The 21,110-nt window shown below is 40.9% G+C and overlaps 1 protein-coding gene across 2 annotated transcripts in view; it reads left to right on the forward strand.

Annotated features, from left to right (window-relative positions):
- Positions 1 to 21,110, forward strand: part of gnl2 (guanine nucleotide binding protein-like 2 (nucleolar)) — a 47,404-nt gene that overhangs the window by 14,031 nt on the left and 12,263 nt on the right. For both annotated transcript variants that reach the window (XM_041212873.1, XM_041212874.1), the window contains exons 5-11: positions 2,860 to 3,044; positions 5,840 to 5,906; positions 6,601 to 6,759; positions 10,167 to 10,280; positions 15,636 to 15,764; positions 18,208 to 18,312; positions 20,503 to 20,661. In XM_041212873.1, the coding sequence (XP_041068807.1) occupies positions 2,860 to 3,044; positions 5,840 to 5,906; positions 6,601 to 6,759; positions 10,167 to 10,280; positions 15,636 to 15,764; positions 18,208 to 18,312; positions 20,503 to 20,661 (918 nt within the window). The remainder of the gene's footprint in view (positions 1 to 2,859; positions 3,045 to 5,839; positions 5,907 to 6,600; positions 6,760 to 10,166; positions 10,281 to 15,635; positions 15,765 to 18,207; positions 18,313 to 20,502; positions 20,662 to 21,110) is intronic.

The following is a 21,110-nucleotide window of genomic DNA, read 5'->3' on the forward strand; positions in this document are numbered from 1 at the left end:
TGCTAATCATATGAAGATATTCTTATCACAAAAATAGTATCTATATATTTTTACAAATGTAGAGTTCAGTCCTGTGCCAGATAACAAAATCTTCTGTATTGTACCTTTATGCATGTTACACCTTATTTCAGAAATGGTATTAAAGTGGAAGCTGTCTTTTTTTGCTAATCTTCAAGTTAGTCGTCAGAGATTAGCTCTGTGCAAGGCCCAAACGATACTTTGATCTGTAAATTAGCCACAGTGCAGAAGCTTTGTCCTAAGTGCTGCTACAAATAATGATCACCAAAGTATTAAGAAATGTGAGAGGCCTGGCAATAATATGAGCAGTTGCTCATCAAACAGTTTTGTGCACAGTATATGCTGGTGTACCTTTGAACTTTATTGATTTGGGCCTTTATTCAAATGCTTTTTGAACTAGAGCATATAAGCACTCTTTTCTTTATGTTTTCATTTTCTAGAATTAACACTTGCAGTTTCTGGAATTGCATTGCCCAAATTTCATATTGAAATCCATGAAAAATTGCTTTTTCAAAAAATTTTGAAGAATATCAGACTGAAAAAGATAGCTTAACCCATTGTAGTGATTTTTTTTAAAACAGTTTTTGTGCTATTGGTAATTTGCAAATTACCAATTTTTACTGATGAGTAATTACCTGATTTGTAAATAAACCTGACCACTAGTTTTAGCCTGAAATGTAATGCTCTGTTACCACATTAAAGCGCAGACAGAGGAATTTGGTCTTGAAAATATTACACACTAATTAAGGGCTGATTGGTAGTCCCGCGGCATGTCATTGCACTTAGATATGTATTAAAACTGCATATTTTCATTCACAGGAGAGTGCCCACTTAAGGATATTACTTAATTTTTCCATGTGGACATCAAATGTTAGATGAAAGCCCAGCAATAATATACGTTGATTGTTGCTGCAGTCTTTAAATGTTGGTCGCTAGTCTCTCACCAGCATTGTGTTCTGTGCCTTTCCTAAGCCTTTTGAGCATAGAGCAAGTTACAAGTTCGTAAGGATAACCACATACCTCATAAATAACCAAACCACATGATATTTACAGTCCCTGCAAAAATGTGCCAGGCACACATTTAATGTTTTATGAGTTTTTCAAAAATGGGAAATAGTGTAGAGGTTAAGGTTATGGTTTTGGCAGTCAGTTTGTAATTACAGATGCAGTTCAACATGGGGACAGAAGTAGGCCATTCAGCAACTTGACCCTATTCCTACATTCAATGAAATCATGATTGATCTGATCTGGGGTAAGACTAGTCCATGAGATAGATCTTGTGGTGTTGTCAAGAAAAACTATATTTCTGCATGTGAAAGGTTATTGTAGTAGATAAACTTGGAGGAAAGAGGACAGTGTCTGGATGCCAGCTTTCATATACATTTCATGTATAAATCCCACTGCCTAACCATGGCTATAATTATTAGGCCTCTCTAAATGTTAATTTATATTTGTTACTTTCTGTGTGTCTTCCTCTCAAATAAGTTAACATCAGTTATGTGACTGAAATTCCATCCTCATTCAATTCCTGGCGGTCTGTTGCATTCTTGCACAGGTAATGTGATTTGGAGCGTGCAGTTCATTTCATTCCATCCATTTATATTTATTATTCCTGCCATATTCACTGATGCACTTGTCAGTTGTCTGCATTGCTATTTGCTTCATTCTACAATTAATTTTTCCCAACACGGTTTCAAGAACATGATGAAAGCTCTGCTTTGGGCCTAGCATGAGCATACATCCTTTCATGAACGAAGTGAAGGATTTAAGCTTTTTGGATAGCCTGTGTTGGCAGTGTCTCAGAAATTGTGGAAATTTCCTCTATATTTAGACCCTTGACATTCCAAGATATCTGCACCTTTTTATGTTTCACTCAATGATTGTGACTGAAAAAGTAGAGAATTCCCAAAGTACGAATTGCTGTTTTTGCTCCAAGGCATATCTTGGCATAGATGGCTGTTATTAAAACATTTTTTTCTACCTAAGCCATGGTTTATTTTAAAGTTTATAGTCAAAACAAAAGGTGATTGTAAAAATTCCCTATGACTTGAGCGAAAACAGATGGAGAAATCTTCAAATTCCTGTGATTTCCTCTAGCTAAGGTTGGCGAATTGATACAGTAATTTCCTTAACATCTTTGAGTCTTGAGTTCCTGTGCTGAGAATATTCGTCTTGTTTGTAGATGATGACGGCTTTTATGTCCATATGAGCAATCATATTAAATGAAGATGTATCCGTTTGGAAGATAAATAATTACAATGGTTTCTCTCCTCCCCCCTCCCCCCACCTTTTCCCTGCTTTCTTGAAGGTGGCAACTTCTTCAGGCACAGATTTGAGTACCTCAACCAAGTGATCCTTCTTTATATATCAGTTTGGGTGTCTTGGCAGGCTATTCAACTATAAAGGCAAAGCATTCAAGTTCAGTTGTTTTCTCATTGCCCACTGATGCAGTTTTCTCAGTGGAGGTTACTTAATAATTACCAGGAGTGTGAATCTTCTATTTCATAACCTCTCTAAACAATGGGGTTGATTGGTAATCATCTCAGTGACTGAAAACCAAGGAGATTCTATTGCTTTCGGTGGCGGTTCTGCTCCATTCTACCAAATTGCTGTTCAGGCAGTGAAATCTAAAGTCTACCCTATTGATTGCAATTTGTAATCTCCCACCTCATCCTGGTCACGATCAATTGCGAGCTTCCTGAACCATATGTCTCAGTATCACACTGTGTAGTGAATTGTTCACTGAGCTTGGATGGGGAGGTATATTGACATTACACATTTGGGTAGGTATATATCTGTTTCAAAGCAATGAATGCTTAAAAGAAAATTATTTGCTTGCAGAATTCAAAAGTACACATTCTGGATACGGAAACATTTGAAACAACCTTTGGTCCTAAGGCTCAGCGAAAGAGACCAAACCTTAATGTTTGTGATGTGCAGAGCCTGGTGGAAAAAGCTGAAACACTGGCAGAAGAATATGATCTAGAAAAGGATCGTGATCTGGTTGTGGAAGATACTGGAGTACGGTGAGCGAAATCTGGGCACATGAACTGTTAGGATGCACAAATGTAGCTCTTGTTTTTGAATATTGCAGATTTATTATTGGAGTTTCCATAATACCTTAGGAATACACAAATATTTTTATTCATTTAAAAATCAGAGCACAGCATGTAAAATTACAATACCTAAATACCTAAGTATCTTAATTGCTCTACTCAAAATTGAAAAACAAACACTGGCGTTTCTCAAAGCTTCAGTATGTTTTTGCATCTATATTCTCAATATCAGCAGTGGTTGAATGCTATATTCCACTCGTTACATTTTAGGAATTTACTCTGCCACTCATGACGTAAGCCTTATAGTTGCTGCAAAGGCTGAAGCAGATGCTACATCTCAGGCTAATACAGTGCATTGTATCATTGCCACACTGGCTAGGAGTGGTAAGATATGTTACAAGTTCCCAATTTCAGCTGGCTAGTTGTGTGCAAGGTTGGTAAGTGCAGGCCAGTTCCCTGGTTGGACAGAAAATACCCAAGATTTGCTCTGAGCAACACTTGTGTGCTTAAGAGCACAGTTGGTGAATATCTGGTTCAGCTTTTGGCTATTAGTGGGGAGAGAATTTTTTTTTTTAATAATCAGAGATTTGATGCCTATAAAGATATTTTTAAAAGAAAACATTCATGTTGGGGTATGGGTAGCACTGGTGTCTCAGGCAATAATTGCCCATCTATACTTGGCCATCAAAGTTGCAGTGGACCATCTCCTTGAACTACAGCAATTCATGTGCTGACCGCATTCCCACAATGCTGTTGGGTAAGGTCTGCTCGGATTTTGGTCTGCCAATAATGAAAGAATGGCGATAAATGCTCAAGTCATCATGATGTGCAACCGCCTCCTCTTCTCCATGGATATCCAATCCCTCTACACCTCCATCCCCCACCAGGATGGTCTGAGGGCTCTCAGCTTCTTCCTCGAACAGAGGCTCGAACAATCCCCATTCACTACTCTCCTCCGTCTGGCTGAACTTGTTCTCACACTGAACAATTTCTCCTTTAACTCCTCTCACTTCCTCCAAATAAAAGGTGTGGCTATGTGTACCCGCATGGGCCCCAGCTATGTCTGTCTCTTTATGGGGAATGTGGAACATTCCTTGTTCCAGTCCTACTCCGGCCCCCTCCCACAACTCTTTCTCTGGTACATCGATGATTACTTCAGTGCTGCTTCATGCTCTCGTCGGGACCTGGAAAAATTTATTAATTTTGCTTCCAGTCTCCACCCCTTCATCATTTTCACATGGTACATCTCTGACACATCCCTTCCCTTCCTTGACCTCTCTGTCTCAATTTCTGGTGATAGACTGTCCACCAATATCCATTACAAGCCTACCGACTCCCACAGCTACCTCAACTACAGCTCCTCACACCCCGCTTCCTGTAAGGACTCCATCCCATTCTCTCAGTTCCTTCGCCTCCGTCGCATCTGTTCTGATGATGCTACCTTCAAAAATAGTTCTCTGACATGTCCTCCTCCTTCCTTAACCGAGGTTTTCCACCCACGGTAGTTGACAGGGCCCTCAACCGTGTCCGGCCCATCTCCCGCGCATCCGCCCTCACACCTTCCTCTCCCAGAAACATGATAGGGTCCCCCTTGTCTTCACTTATCACCCCATCAGCCTCCGCATTCAAAGGATCATCCTCCGCCATTTCTGCCAGCTCCAGCATGATGCCACCACCAAACACATCTTCCCTTCACACACACACACACACACACCCTCCCAAACCCGGCAGCATTCCATAGGGATCGTTCCCTCCATGACACCCTGGTCCACTCCTCCATCACCCCCTACTTCTCAACCCCCTCCTACAACACCTCCCCATGCGAACGCAAAATATGCAACACCTGCCCCTTCACTTTCTCTCTCCTCACCGTCCAAGGGCCCAAACACTCCTTTCAAGTGAAGCAGCATTTCACTTGCATTTCCCCCAACTTAGTCTCCTGCATTCGTTGCTCCCAATGCGGTTTCCTCTACATTGGAGAGAGCAAACGCAGACTGGGTGACCGCTTTGCAGAACACCTTCGGTCTGTCCGCAAGCATTACCCAGACCTCCCTGTCACTTGCCATTTTAACACTCCACCCTGCTCTCTTGCCCACATGTCTGTCCTTGGCTTGCTGCATTGTTCCAGTGAAGCTCAATGCAAACTGGAGGAACAGCACGTCATCTTCCGACTAGGCACTTTACAGCCTTCCAGACTGAATATTGAGTTCAACAACTTTAGATCTTGAACTCCCTCCTCCATCCCCACCCCCTTTCCATTTCTTCCCCCTCCCTTTTGTTTTTGCCAATAATTTATATAGATTTTTCTTTTCCAACCTATTCCCATTATTTTTAAATGTATTCCACCCATCGCTTATTTCACCCCACTCCCACTAGAGCTACCTTGCTTGTCCTGCTCTCCACTCTTAATTAGCACATTCTTTTAGATAATATCACCACCTTCAACACCTCCTTGTTCTTTTGTCTGTGACATCTTTTGGTTACCTCCTCCTATCACTGCTTGCTTGTCCCAACAAACCACACACCCCCCCCCCCCCCCAAAACCAGCTTATATTTCACCCCTTTCCTGTTTCTACTTAGTTCTGTTGAAGGGTCATGTGGACTCGAAACGTCAACTTTGCTCTTCTCCGCTGATGCTGCCAGAACTGCTGAGTTTTTCCAGGTATTTCTGTTTTTGTTCAGCATGAAGTGTGACTTGAAGGGGAATACGGGAGGTTGACTGTAATATTGGCGATTAAGCACTGTTGATTTCAATTTTTACTTAGGGATGAAGTTCGAGAAGAAATCTTCAAAAAAGGGCAGTCCAAAAGAATATGGGGTGAGCTGTACAAGGTATGTGTTTTGTTAAGGAATGATATCAGTGGGCGTATTATTGGGTATTGGCAGTTAACTTGATTCTAAATGTTATTGTAAACCAAATAATCAGATGTTTGCTATCAGCAAAATAGTGAGTATCAATAAGAATTATAGTGGAGACACCTGTGAATTGTATGCCATCCATTGTTTCTCATCAGTTTCTTTAAAAGTCATTTATATCTATTATAAAAAGTTTGTTTCTTCCTCCATCTGTAAATGGTATCAGTTGCTTTCCTTAGACAATGTTCTGCTCTGCTGCATGACGAAAGGCCAAAATGCAATACTAGATACCACACCAAATAGGAATTGATTAAAATTGAAAAGCAGATTACTGCAGGTGCAGGAAATGTGAAATAAAAACAGAAACTGTTGGAAATACTCAGCAGGTCGCAGATGCTGCCTGATCTGCTGAGAAATGCTGAGTTCCAGCATTTTCTGTTTAATTAGGGATTGAATACATCTTCTGTGTTTTTTCCACCAGTTTTGGAGGAAACATGTACAAATGTTTTTGTCACTTAACTTTAATAATTGTACACCACTTTAATAAATGTTTTAATGAAATGTTATAGATGGTTGAGTATAGGCTGAGGATAAATATGTTTCTTTGCTTGGATAATGGAATATATGGGTTTTATTTTTACTTATTTAACAAAAAAATCATTTTTGTTAGGTAATTGATTCTTCGGATGTTATAATCCAAGTGCTGGATGCTAGAGATCCAATGGGAACACGTTCACCCCATATAGAGGCTTACATAAAGAAAGAAAAGCCATGGAAGCATTTGGTGTTTGTGTTTAACAAGTGTGACCTTGTACCTACCTGGGCAACTGTAAGTTTTTGGTTTTCATTTTGCTTAAAAATTCAACATTGGAATATGATTACCTTCCTTTTAGTGTGGGAAAAGTGCCATCTTCTGCCACATATAATGGCGAGCTCAAGATGCAAACTCTCAAAATGGGAATTGTAAATTCAAAGCCCTGTTCTGTTTTTTCTTTTAATTACACATTGCTAAAATAATCCGTTGCGTCACCACAATAGTTTATGGCAACAATTTTGCCTCAGTTTACAAAATACGAGTATAGACTATCATACAAGGTGTTTCTGTTGTACATTTTGCTAAAACATTTAGTACTTTTTTTGTAATTCTACATCAGGATGGTAATTTAGAGCATTGATCTAAGTGTTAGTGTCGTAGAGTCTGGTATTCCCTTGGGTTGTGGGTTGAAATTACACTCAGATAATAGCAACCTGGTGGTATGCTGTGAATTGGTGACCTTGTAAAACTGTCATGAGATCAGGAAACTTCTCAGTACAACAAAAGTCAGATCCTCAAACAAAGCGGGAGGAAGGAATCGAAGATGGCGATTAATGAAATGGGGATCTGTGAATACCATTTTTTTAGTGGAGTGAGCTTGAGACCAGATTTAAGAAATTTCTGGCCTGGATTTGGGTGCACTATTTGAGCAGATAGGAGGAGGCAGTTGCATAGTGCTATTGTCACAACTAGTAACCTAGACACCCAGGGTAATGCTCTGGGGACCCGGGTTTGAATCCCACCACAGCAGATGATGAAATTTGAATTCAATAAAAATCTGGATTTAAAAGTCTAATGATGACTATGAACCCATTGTTAAGTGTTGTAAAAATCTACCTAGTTCACTAATGTCCTTTAGCTAGAGAATTCTGTTCTCTATCTGGGGTGGCCTACGTGTGACTCCAGACCCACAGCAATGTGGATGCCTCTTAAACGCCCTGTGAAACTCAGTTGTATAAACCACTGCGAAGTCTAAGGAATGAAATCGGATGGAGCACTCAGCATCGACTTAGGCACTGGAAACAACAACAGCAAACTCAGCCCTGTTTACCCTTCAAACTCCTTCTTGCCAACATTTGTGCCAAAATTGGGAGAGCTGCCCCACAGACTAGTCAAACAAAAGCCTAACATAGTCATCCTCATGGAATCGTACCTTACAGATAATATTCCAGATACCACCATCACCATCCCTGGGTTGGTCCTGTCCCACCGCAGGACAGACCCAGCAGAGGTAGCAGCACAGTGGTATACAGTTGGGAGGGAGTTGCCCTGGGAGTTCTCAACAGCATCTCCAGACCCATAACGTCTCATGGCATCAGGCCAAACATGAGCAACAAAACCTCCTGCTGATTACCATGTACCCCACCCCATCAGCTGATGAATCAGTACTCCTCCATGTTGAACAGCACTTGAAAGAAGCACCGAGAGTGGAAAGGGCACAGAGTGTAATCTTCAATGTCCATCACCAAGAGTGGCTCAGTAGACCCAGTACAGACCAAGCTGGCCGAGTCCTAAAGGACATTGCTACAGACCCAGTCCAGCAGCTGATGATGGGGGAACAACAAGAGGGAAAAAGATACTTGATCTCATCCTCATCAATCTGCCTGCTGCAGATGCATCTGTTCATGACAGTATCAGTAGAAATGACCACCTCAGAGTCCTTGTGGAGACCGTCCCGTCCTGCCCCGTCTTCACATTGAGGATATCCTCCATCGCGTTGTGTGGCACAACCACAGTGCTAAGTAGGATAGATTTCGAACAGACCTACCACCTCGAGATTGGGCAACCATGAGGCACTGTGGGGATCAGCTGAAGCAGAATTGTACTCAACCTCAATCTGTAACCTCATGGGCCGGCATATCCCCCACTCTACCATTACTATCAAACCAGGGGATCAACCCTGGTTCAGTGAAGAGTGCAGGAGGGCATGCCAGGAGCAGCACCAGGCATACCTAAAAATGAGGTGTCAACCTGGAGAAGCTAAAATTCAGGATTGCTTGTGTGTCAAACAGCATATGCAGCATGCGATAAACAAAGCTAAGCGATCCCACAACCAACAGATCAAATCTAAGCTCTGCAGGCTTGCCACAGTCAGTCGTGAATGATGGTGGACGATTTAGCTACTCACTGGAGGAGGAGGCTCCACAAATATCCCCATTTTCAACGATGGGGGAGCCCAGCTCATCCAGTGCAAAAGCAAAGGCTGAAGCACTTGCAACAATCTTCAGCCAGAAGTGCTGAGTGGATGATCCATCTTTGCCTCCTTTGGAGGTCCCCAGCATTACAGATGCCAGTCTTCAGTCAATTCATTTCACTCCAAGTGATATCAAGAAATGGTGATTGATCATTGCACAATGTTCAGCACCGTTCACAACTCCTCAGATACTGAAACTGCCCATGTCCAAATGCAGCAAGACCTGGACAATATCCAGGCTTGGGCTGACAAGCGACAAGTAACATTTGCGCCACACAGTGCCTGGCAATGACCACCTCCAACAAGAGAGAATCTAACCATTGCCCCTTGCAGAATCCCCCATTATCCACATTGACCAGAAACTGAACTGGACTAACCATATAAATACTGTGGCCACTAGGAACCCTGCGGTGTGTAATTCACCTCCTAACTCCCAAAAGCCTGCCCACCATCGACAAGGCACAAGTCAGGAGCGCGATGGAATGCTCTCCACCTGCCAGGATGAGTGCAACTCCAAAAACACTCAAGAAGCTTGACATCACCCAGGACAAGCAACCCACTTGATTGGCACCCTTTCCACGAACATTCACTCCCTCTACCACTGATGCATCATGGCAGCAGTGTGTACCATCTACAAAATGCACTGCAGGAATGCAGCAAGGTTCCTTAGTCAGCACCTTCCAAACTCACAACTGCCAGTGTCCAGGACAAGGGCAGCAGACACGTGGGAACACCACCACCTCCAAGCTCCCCTCCAAACCACGCACCATCCTGACTTGGAAATATATTGCCATTCCTTCACTGTCGCTGGGTCAAAACCCTTGAACTCTCTCCCTAACAGCACTGTGGGTGTACCTACACCACATGAATTGCAGCGGTTCAAGAAGACAGCTCACCACCACCTCAAGGAAATTAGGGATGGGCAATAAATGCTGGCCTAGTTAGTGATGTCCACATCCCATGAATGAATAAAAAATATCAGCTCTGAATAACTCAATGATGAATTTAAAAACACCTGAAAAGCATCACTGATTATTAAATTAGTTGAACCATTGAGCCAATGCAGCAATCAATAGGATATTATTTCATATAGGTTTAGAATGAAGTTCCGCAATATTAGTTGAGCAAATGATTTTTTTCACAGTGAAAGAAAATAATGATTGTATGTATTGCATATTTTCTTTAGTCACAACATTAAAAGTGAACAGTTAAATTCTCTGTATTCTAGAAACGATGGGTTGCAGTCCTTTCGCATGAATACCCAACTCTTGCCTTTCATGCCAGCCTCACCAATCCCTTTGGAAAAGGAGCTCTCATCCAACTTTTGCGGCAGTTTGGGAAGGTAAGAGGTCTTTACAAAAGTAAAATACTGACTTGGATAAGAACGCAAAGGGCATAGAAAATAAAACTCACTTTGAAAGCCTGTTGTACATGATACTAAATGGATACATGTTGGATAATGCACATTTATGGGTTTGCTCTTTCCCTGTATAGCAACATGCAATGAAATAAAACCCAGTGTAAGTATTACTGTAATTAAGATCATGCAGTATGGTTACAGGAGATTGCCCACGCAGCCCCTCAAAGTCTGAACTAAGATTGTTTCACTTGTCGTGTAAACAGATTAAAGGTAGATCACGTTTGAGGATTGTAATGTCAGTTGAACGAATCAGACTTGGGTAAATAAGTGGTTTTGGCTTATTGAAAATTCCTCATGGTGGCAGATGGTGAATTGTGATGATGATACAAATAAAACATGTAATCATAATTCATAACATAGTTATAGGCAGTCATTAAAATAAAATAATTATTATCAAAGCCAGACTTACCATTTCATCCAGGACAGAAGTTAGGGACTCTAGTTCCTGGCAGACCATGGAGTTTCCACACATGTGCAGACCGGAAGCAGGCTGAACATGCGCAGATCTGCATCTTTAAGTTCTTTGGGCCAATGACGGGCCCACCACATCCAGAACAGAGATGGAAAACGGTGTGAATACCCAAATCAGGTGACCAGGAGTGGAGCGCCATTGCCAACAAGTGTCTTAGGCAGGGGATGGGAAAATGTCCCAAAGCAAGAGGGGACAGGGGGAGGTCCTAAAAGAAGAGTCCCAAGTAGGGGACCGTTCAGTTAAAAAGAGAGGAGCAGAGAAAGAGGCTCCAATTTTAAGTGGAGAGGGCTCAGGAGAAGCCCTGGTAATGGAAGAGGGCTCAGGGGAAGTCTTGAAGATCCACAAAAGCAGCTGAAGGTTGGTGACTGTGCTGTGGTGTGGTGGGGCAAAAGTACCCTTTTGGAGCAGTAGTGTCCTGCTCGGCACGGCCGCAGAGCTGAAGTTGTGCTTGTGAGTTAGTGCTTGAGTGCATGCTCGAGAATCCAGGGGAACGGAATCTCGGGAGACGAGATTGAAACCCAGGGAGTTGGGCCATTGTTAATGCAGCCCAAGTTTGAGCGACATTTGGAGAGAATTCTAAGGTGAGATCTTCAAAGGTAAAGACTGGAATCTCTCATGAGAGGGATAGAGTTTCAGTGAGATTGGTTGACTCAATGTTTCTGATGTCTGGGTGAGTAATTGAGAAATCCATGGGCTCTGTCTCGGTCATATCCGCCATTTATTATGCTGTATGGTTATGTTCGACAGCAGTTTGCCTGTTAGTTCACATGCATCTCATATTAACCCTGAATGATAGAATATATAAGATGGATATTGTTAATTATTTTATCTTTCTTACCTTGTAGAGTAAAGTTTATTTCTGTTTGTTCAAAACTCGTAGAATCTTGTGGCTTTACTCACTAAACAAGTTTCTTGAATCTCAAACTTTGTCTACTTTAAACAAAACGTTATTGGTCCATAACCGGATCTTACCAGCAACTTGGGGTTCAGGTCTAGGATTGCAATAGTATAAAATAATAAAAGGATTTCACAATTATGAACATTTCTGTATACAAATAGTTAGTGTGTTGCAAAATGCAGGCCTTAATTTACAGAATAAAAATGGAAGGCCTACTAAACTCTGCGTTTTATATTAAAGGCCATGGATCATATATTGTCAGGTTAAGCTCATCAAATTCTCAGTCATTTGTATACTGTTTATGTATTTCATAAAGTAGGGGATTGGGCTGCATTCTTTATTTTATTTGTGGAATTGCCTTTTCTCCTTAATTCCATTGCACATTTACTTTTGTGTGGTTGTGCAAGAGATAATGGCATTGGGGGTTGGGCGAGTTAACTGGCAGATTGTGATCATTGCAAAGGTTTGATATGTTGTTACCTTTGCAAGAAGGCAGCTCACCACCTCAAGCACAGTTAGGGTAGGGCAATAAATGCTGGCCTAGCCAGCAACACCCATATCCTGTGAATAAATTTAAAAAAAACTTTGTAACACATTCCAAGTCATGTGGTTTCTGATTATCATATGAACCTCTTGTTGCGCTATTGAGAAGAGATATTCACTGTTAGAGCTCACAGTAATGCCCATATAGACCTTCCTCCTAGTTTTAAGAAGAAAATGGTGAAAAACAATGGAGGAGGCTGGGTGAAATGAAAAGCAGTAAGAACTTTCTTTTTAAACTGGATATTATGAATTTGTTAAATCTGTCTAAATGTTGAATATAATTTGTATAAATCAGTGCCTAGATGACTTGGTGTGTAAAAGCATCATCTGTAGCATCATCAAACAACACTGACCAGAAGGTAATAAATTCAGTTCTATTTTTCTTAAGAATTAGCTCATCTTGGCTGGAGAAGCTGTTAGGATTTTACAGTTGGCCTCAGTGCTAGGACTGGGAGGAACAATGTTCTGTTAGGGTTCCTGTTTCTGTTCAAAAAGATGCATTTTTAAATATTGTGTGAGGACAGCATCATGTTTGACCATGATACTCTTAACAAATACGCTCACTGTAGCGTTGAATACGGGATATTAGGTAGCATGCCCAGATATTACTCCTGACCCTTTTGAAAGATGGAAATTATCACACATGACAGACCAATGTATATAGACCAAAACTATTTGGTCAGATTTACTTTAAGGGTAATTAATGCACAGAAGCTGAATTATAATGTCAAATATAAATTAGTGCAATAATCAGAAGCAAAACAGGGATAATTTTGTACAACATTACTTTACTCTAGATTGTGTTTCTACAGACTTTGATAAGTGACTGGATATTTAGATCTTGTGAATTTGCTTATAGACAATACAAATCTTGATTCATCCACAGCGACCAGATCTCTTTCCAGCAATAAAAACTGAGAAATTCTCCTGTACTTGAATAGTCCAAAACCCATTTAATTCAGAGTTGTCAATCATTCATCATAAAGAGACAGTGATGCAAGTTATTGTGCAAAAATATGGCTGAGTAAATGCTTATGCATTAAATATCGTCTATTACTAACTACACTGTATTTAAAGTCTGAACATCCTGCAGACTGGTGCCAGTTTTTAGTGAATGAAAGATTTGCTTTTTGAGGGATATTGTGATGGTTATGGATTATCTTTCTACTCTCTGGATTTCTTCTGGCCAACATGTTGAAAGCCTCCTTGTGGAGTTAGTAACGGATCAGAACTCCAGCTTATGAAGATTAATGTTGTTGGATTGAGAATCCGATTTCTTAACTTATTGAAAGTCATTGTTTTTGTTCTTTGGAAGTTTTTTTTTTATTCATTCACAGGACATTAGCATCATTGGCTGGGCCAGCGTTTATTGCCTATCCCTAGTTGCCCTTGAGACGGTGGTGGTGAGCTGCCTTCTTGAACCACTGCAGTCCATGTGGTGTAGGTACACCCACAGTGCTGTTAAGAAGGGAGTTCCAAGATTTTGACCCAGCGACAGTGAAGGAACGGCGATATATTTCCAAGTCAGGATGGTGAGTGGCTTGGAGGGGAACTTCCAGGTGGTGGTGTTCCCATCTATCTGCTGCCCTTGCCCTTCTAGATGGTAGAGGTCATAGGTTTGAAAGGTGCTGTCGAAGAAACCTTGATGAGTTCCTGCAGTGCATCTTGTAGATGGTACACACTGCTGCCACTGTGCATTGGTGGTGGAGGAGTGAATGTTTGTGGATGTGATGCCAATCAAGCGGGCTGCTTTGTCCTGGATGGTGTCAAGCTTCTTAAATGTTGTGGGAGCTGCACTCATCCAGGCAAGTGGGGAGTATTCCATCACACTTCTGACTTGTGCCTTGTAGATGGTGGACTTTGGGGAGCCGGGCTAAGTTACTCGTCGCATGATTCCTAGCCTCTGGCATGCTCTTATAGCCGCGGTATTTATATGGCTAGTCCAGTTTGAATGAATCAACAAAAAACTTCCAAACTAGTCAATGGTGACCCCCAGGATGTTGATAGTGGGGGATTCAGTAATGGTAATGTCATCGAACATCAAGGAATGATGGTTGGATTCCCTCTTGTTGAAGATGATCATTGCCTGACACTTATGTGGTGCGAATGTTACTCGCCACTTGTCAGCCAAAGCCTGGATATTGTCCAGGTCTTGATGCATTTGGGCATGGACTGCTTCATTATCTGAGGAGTCGCGAATGGTGCTAAACATTGCGCAATCATCAACAAACTTCTGACCTTATGATGGAAGGAAGGTCATTGATGAAGCAGCTGAAAATGGTTGGGCCAAGGACTCTTCCCTGAGAAAATCCTGCAGTGATGTCCTGGAGCTGACTGACCTCCAACAACCACAGCCATCTCCCTTTGTGCTCGGTATAACTCCAACCAACGGACAGTTTTCCCCTTGATTCCCATTGACTCCAGTTTTGCTTGGGCTCCTTGATGGCACACTCTGTCAAATGCTGCCTTGATGTCAAGGGCAGTCACTTACCTCACTTCGGGAGTTCAGCTCTTTTATCCATGTTTGAACCAAGGCTGTAATGAGGTCAGGAGCTGAGTAGCCCTGGCGGAACCCGAACTGGACGTCAGTGAGCAGGTTATTGCTAAGCAAGTGTCATTTCATGGCACTTTTGATGACCCCCTTCCATTATTTTACTGACGATCGAGTGTAGACTGATGGGGCAGTCCCCTACCCAGAGTACATTCTGTGCCCTTGCCACCCTCAGTGGTTCCTCCAAGTGATGTTCAACATGGGGGGGCACTGATTCATCAGCTGAGGGAGGGGGATACATGGTAATCAGCAGGAGGCTTCCTTGCCCATGTTTGGCCTGATGTCATGAGACTTTCTGGAGTTCAGAGTCGAAGTTGAGGACTCCCAGGGCAATTCTCTCCCAACAATACTGTTGTTATATCTATAAAGAGAACTTTAATAGAATCTAACAGTAGCACTGTTTAAACATTTGGTAAGCCAGTTTATTTTAATGGGCAAGTGTCTCTCACTGCTGCACTTAAAAATGGAACAAAATTGTAGGTTTGCGATAACTTTTTCTGTTGTTATGGGATCACCATTTAATACAGTAATATTTTTTGAAATCCTGAAGGTTCGTTCTTGTGTGTGTTTGCATTCTCTTTTGCTCTCTCTTGCTCTCCTCCATCTTCCCTTTTTCCTCAAAGAATGGGCAGAGAGAAAAGAGGAACACATTTTGTTTAGATCTGCACTTATGAGTATCTGAGGATTAATGTATCATACAAATTATCAAAAATCCAGTGCTTTAATTTTAAAACTGTTACCTACTCTACTGTAAGTTATAACGAACTAATATTATAAATGCATTGAGTGTAATTTATCCCCTTTTTTAAACAGCTACACAGTGACAAAAAGCAGATCAGTGTGGGTTTCATTGGCTATCCTAACGTTGGCAAGAGCTCTATTATTAATGCACTTCGATCCAAGAAAGTCTGCAATGTTGCGCCTATTGCTGGTGAAACAAAGGTATGTATTATGGACCACAAGATCTTCTGAAATTAAAAATTTGAAAGTCTAACCAAATCCAGTCACAGGAGAAATTGAATGGAAGATTTTTATGACAGCAGTAGATGCTAATTGCTAAGCAAACCAAATCCCAGAGGGAAACTTGGCTAATGTACCATACCCTTTTTTTTTTGTATTCTGAAAACGAGAAGAGAATATACTGATCTCAGCAGCAAGAAGTCCAGTAATACTTTTGGGATTTGAAAAATTAAAAATGAAAATTTTATTAACAAGAAGAAAAAACTTAAGCACATTAGATTGCAGTTACACGGTTAAAATTAGTCTTACAAAACATTCCCCCAAAAAACTCCCTACTTGATCAGACACACAAGTAAACACCTTCCAGGCAACACTCCCTTACAGATGTTTAAATATAAAATCCTGTAATATTACCCAAGGCAAACTGCTGTAGCCTTAAGAAAGGCATACCACCCAGCCTCTTAATGTTAGATCCAACCTATTTACTTGTATCTCAAACCCACCATAATATCTCATTACAAATGCACACCTAACACTTCTGTTCTTTCATGTCTTACTTCCCAGACAACCTGTCTCTAGTAACTTTTCTCCAGCATAATCAAATCATCTACACGCAGAAACACCACCTTCTTCACGGAATAACAATATTCTCCAAAAATATTTTTTAAAATAACATCCATTGTCACAATGACCTTGCTGCATTTATGTGGCCGCTAACATCAAACCTTTTAGTCTGTCTTATTGGTAGAGGCATTGCCTCCAACAATCAGAGTCCACTTGGCAATCAATTAGCACTCTTTCCTCATGCAGTATAAATTATTGTTCCCTTTACTACTGGTGTTCTTGTGAATTGTCCTGATGACTGCAAGACAAAAATCTTCAATAGTATGTCTTTTTCAGGAATACTTAAATAGATTTTCTCTCTGCCCAACTGTCCAGATATTTCAGTAAGTGCAGTAATCATGTGTCACCAATACAACTTGCTCCCTGCTCTAATGACTCAACGTCAAGGTTACAACTGACTGAACTGGCTGAGATTTTGTAGATGAGTGGTCATTTCACACTCAATTTTTTTTTACAAGACTATAATTAATAAGAAATAAAAACAAAAGTGTTGGAAATATCCAGCAGGTCAGGCAGCATCTGTGGAGAGAGAAACAGAGTTAATATTTTCAGGTCACCGTTTCATCAGAATTCCAAAGGCCTTGGCTTCATCTCTTTATGACCCCACCTCAATGACTTTCAAGCTCAGCATGACACTGAGCTCTTCTTCCATCTCCTCTGCCTCTGCCTCTGTGTCCATTTCTTTGACCAGGAGTCTATCCCCACATAATGAATGCCTTTACGCCTGCCACACCTCCACTCCCCCCAGCCTCTTACCCTCTAGATCCTTTCATTGAGAATTGTTGGCATGACGTCAACCATCTCAATTTCTCTGCTCATCTCACTCCAACCTGTCCCCCTCTGAACTTGTTGCACTTTGCTTTCCCTCTCTATTTCCAAAGATGCTGCCTGATCTGCTGAGTATTTCCAGCACTTATTGTCTTTATTTCAGATTTCCAGAGCCCACAGTATTTTGCTTTTGTGTTATATGATTTATAAGCGCTCATTCTGACTTGAGCTAAAAGGTTTGTTTGGCATCTAGAAAGTGAGATTTAGAATTTTTTCCAGATCCATAAAAGTGATTGTTATTAGAAGATGATAGGTGGGTGGACAGATTGACTTTGATCCTAACAGGGAATGGCTAGGAGTCAGAGATTTTCAGCACACGTAGTTAGCTCATTCTCCAATGTACGATTGGCCATTCAGTTGATGCTGTCACCAGGAGCAGTCAGATTTCATAAAGTGCTCTCTTGAAGAAACATTGAAACTCTTGAAGTTGGAGAAGACCTCTGAAGTTACAGTTACCAATGTGTTTCTCTCCAAGATATTTATCCAGTTTAATCTCAGAAATATAAGCAGATTACTTCTACAACCTCCCTTGATATTGTAGACTCACGGTCGCATCTCAATATTTTTACATTGAATCCCAATCTTAAAAAGATAGCTGACTTGGGAAATTAACATGTCACAGGAGGACAAGATTCAGATAGGCTGCATTGAGACGCACTGGAGACATGGGTTTAGTCTGTTTCTATTTGCCCATATTTAATCTTGGAGTGCTTAACCTGGATCCTGGAAAAATGCTCCACTCTCCAACGCTACCATCTTTCACTTTGAGTATGAAGACCTCAAAATAACTAACTCCCATTAATTGATGAACTTTGACCATTGTCATGTGTGCTTTTCTGCTAGTGATCTGATTTTCTATAACTCAAACGGAATTTGTGGCTCTTTGTATTCTTCAGTTGTAGTTTAATATGAGAACAATTTCATGACAGAAAATGCTACAATAATTTCTGTCTTTCCTCATTCCTTGTTGTAGGTTTGGCAGTATATCACTCTGATGCGACGCATTTTCCTAATTGATTGCCCTGGTGTTGTCTATCCGTCTGGTGATACAGAGACTGAAATTGTGTTGAAAGGAGTGGTGAGTCTAAAACTTTGAAGTAACTTAGCTCTAGAAAAACAATAGTATTATCATTGTAAAGTGAGCCACAAAGCACAAATCTGTAAATTATGTTGATGACTTCCACCAAGGTTGATATGATCTAAAACAACAGTAAAAAATTCTTTTTGCAAGATGGTAATGATGCCGCAGAACTTTTTTTTGTAATTTTCCTTTCTTAGCAAGATTACTAATGTGTTTAAGAAAGAACATTGACAATTTTGGGATTGAATATTTTTTGTTAGAGAAAAATGTAACACTATCTTCTTGAACTTGATCACAACTTTCTCCTTTCGTACTCACTTTTTGGATTGTGCTTTCTGCTTTCCAAAGTGAGACCTTTGTGTTGCTGCTGTTGCTATTGAACCATGTGGTAGGGTTTTAAATATACTAAATTAAGCTATTTATCTATTTTTCTTCAGCCTCTGGGTCTCCTGCAGTCAGTGAGTAGGTGATGGTAAAGCATTCAGATTTTGTTAAGGCATGGCCTTAATGGCCAGGACTCATTTTCCCTGGATTGTAATGTCTGCCACTGGGTCCCTGTTGCTGAGACCACACCTGGCATACTCTGTGCAGTTTTGATCTCCATGTTTGAGGAAGAATAAGGAGGTGGTAGAGCAAAGGTTCATTAGATTGGTTCCTGGGATGAGAAGCTGAGTGGATTGTGCTGATATATTCTAGAGTTTAGAAGAATGAGGCAAGATCTCGTTGCAACATGAAAAGGTTCTGAAGAGGCTTGGCAGGTAGACACTGAGAGGTTGTTTTCCCTGGCTGGGGAATCTGGAACACGGTTTTGCAACCTCAGCATAAGAGAATAAGCATTTAGGACTTAGATGAACAGAAATTTCCTCACTCACTTGTGAATGTTTGGAATTTTCTCTCCGGAAGGGTTGTGTTTGGTCTATCTTTGAATATACTTAAAGCTGAGGTAGACAGATTTTTGGTGTCTCGGAAAATCTAGGAATATGGGGAGCGGCAGGAAAGTGCAGTTGTGGCAGATCATCACTCATGATATTGAATGGCCAAACAGGCTCGAGGGAGTGTGTGATCTACTCCTCCTTTCTATTACGTTCTCATGTTCTAACTGTGCCCATTGAAGGTGCTGCACTTGCAGCTGTACTACAACCTTTGGCGATACCGTGCTGTTCATCATGTCATTGGATGCTCGAGTCCTATGTATGTTTTGGGTGTTAGATCATCATTTGATTCCATGAATTACATAGATGTGCAATGGCTAATTTATATCAGCTATTCTGTACATGTGCTTCCCCTCTGCTGCCGGTTCATGGAGGGATTGACAGCATTAATTAAATTCAGGAGTAGAAGTAAAATCTTGGGTTACTCTACCTACACCACATATAACATAGAAGATCGGTATAAAATCTGTAAAGGACATAGAAGCTGCAATCTCTCTTCCTACGCACCACGTAGTGAAACTTCACTTGCCTTTCATACAAGCTACATATAGAAGATGCACTCACTCGCTCTTGAGTGATGTGTATAGATGATGCAATCACTCCATCTACATTCAGCACATCTTGGGAGAAAAATTATTTGTGGCTTTGTAATTCTATAGAATTCTGTGATTCTAAGAATTGCTAAGTTTAATCATTTAATCCTGATGTAAATCATCACGCTATAGGTTCCTGGAAGTGAACATCTAGTGAAGCACGAAAAAGCATGTTTTATTTTGTAGGTATAATACGTTACATTGAGAATAATGGATTCATGGTAGTAACCCAATTGTGAGGTTTAAGTTGCAAAACCTGAGTGTTTAAGTGGAGCTGTCTTTTATCTGACCCATGAATGGATTACTGGATTGTTTGCTTTGGTCAACTTAATTTGAGGTGTCGTTTCATGTTGAAAGCAGCTGTTAATGTTGAACACAACAATCAGCCTATTCTAGATCACTGATACCCAATGCTTAATAGTTGTGATGTTGTCATTCCGAGCTTTTTGAGAGCATTTTATTGTGTTAAAGGCACTGTATAAATACAAGTTGTTGTAATTTGCTGTTGATCACCAGTGACTTTCTATGAGCTTTATATTTTCTGACTCTTTATTGACAGCATTAGGAACCAAGTTAAGAGCAAAACTCAATGCTGACTGGGTTTGGAAGACCCCATTTGCCTAAATTGATTTATTTTTTCCCCACCCCTCCTCCCCTTACAGGTTCAAGTGGAGAAAATCAAATGTCCCGAGGATCACATTGCTGCAGTGCTGGAAAGAGCAAAATCAGAATATATCAGCAAGACCTACAAGATAGATTGTTGGAGCCATGCAGTGGATTTCTTAGAAAAGCTGGCTTTCAGGATGGGCAAGCTTTTGAAGGTGACTTTTTATCACTCATCCCAGAATTACTAACTATTATACCTCGTTTTGTAACACACAAAATGAATAATATCTTGTTCAAGTGTAGACCACTAACCTGTAGGCAGAGAGAATAAAGATGTATCTCATAATTGCCTGCTCCAAAGTGCAAGCTCAGAGAAGCTGGTAACTGGCAAACTATTTTCAGTGTGGGACATGATTTGTGGTAGAAAAAAAATGTTCATTTTCCAAATTTTAACAATCCCTATGTTTCTCAAGTGGTTAAAGGCAAAGAGGCTTGATGTTACCAGCATTTAAATATCCTGTTTTAGCATACAAGGACAACTGGTTTACATACAAACTTTGACCAATGGTGTCGTTTTGCAAGCCAGTAGTAGAGTGGCGGATTAAGTTTGCACTGACCACTCCACACAACAGATTTCCTCTGCTTATCTAGCATGTCCTGCCAA

Source organism: Carcharodon carcharias, chromosome 19 (assembly GCF_017639515.1).
Source record: "Carcharodon carcharias isolate sCarCar2 chromosome 19, sCarCar2.pri, whole genome shotgun sequence".
In the NCBI taxonomy this organism is placed as follows: domain Eukaryota; kingdom Metazoa; phylum Chordata; class Chondrichthyes; order Lamniformes; family Lamnidae; genus Carcharodon; species Carcharodon carcharias.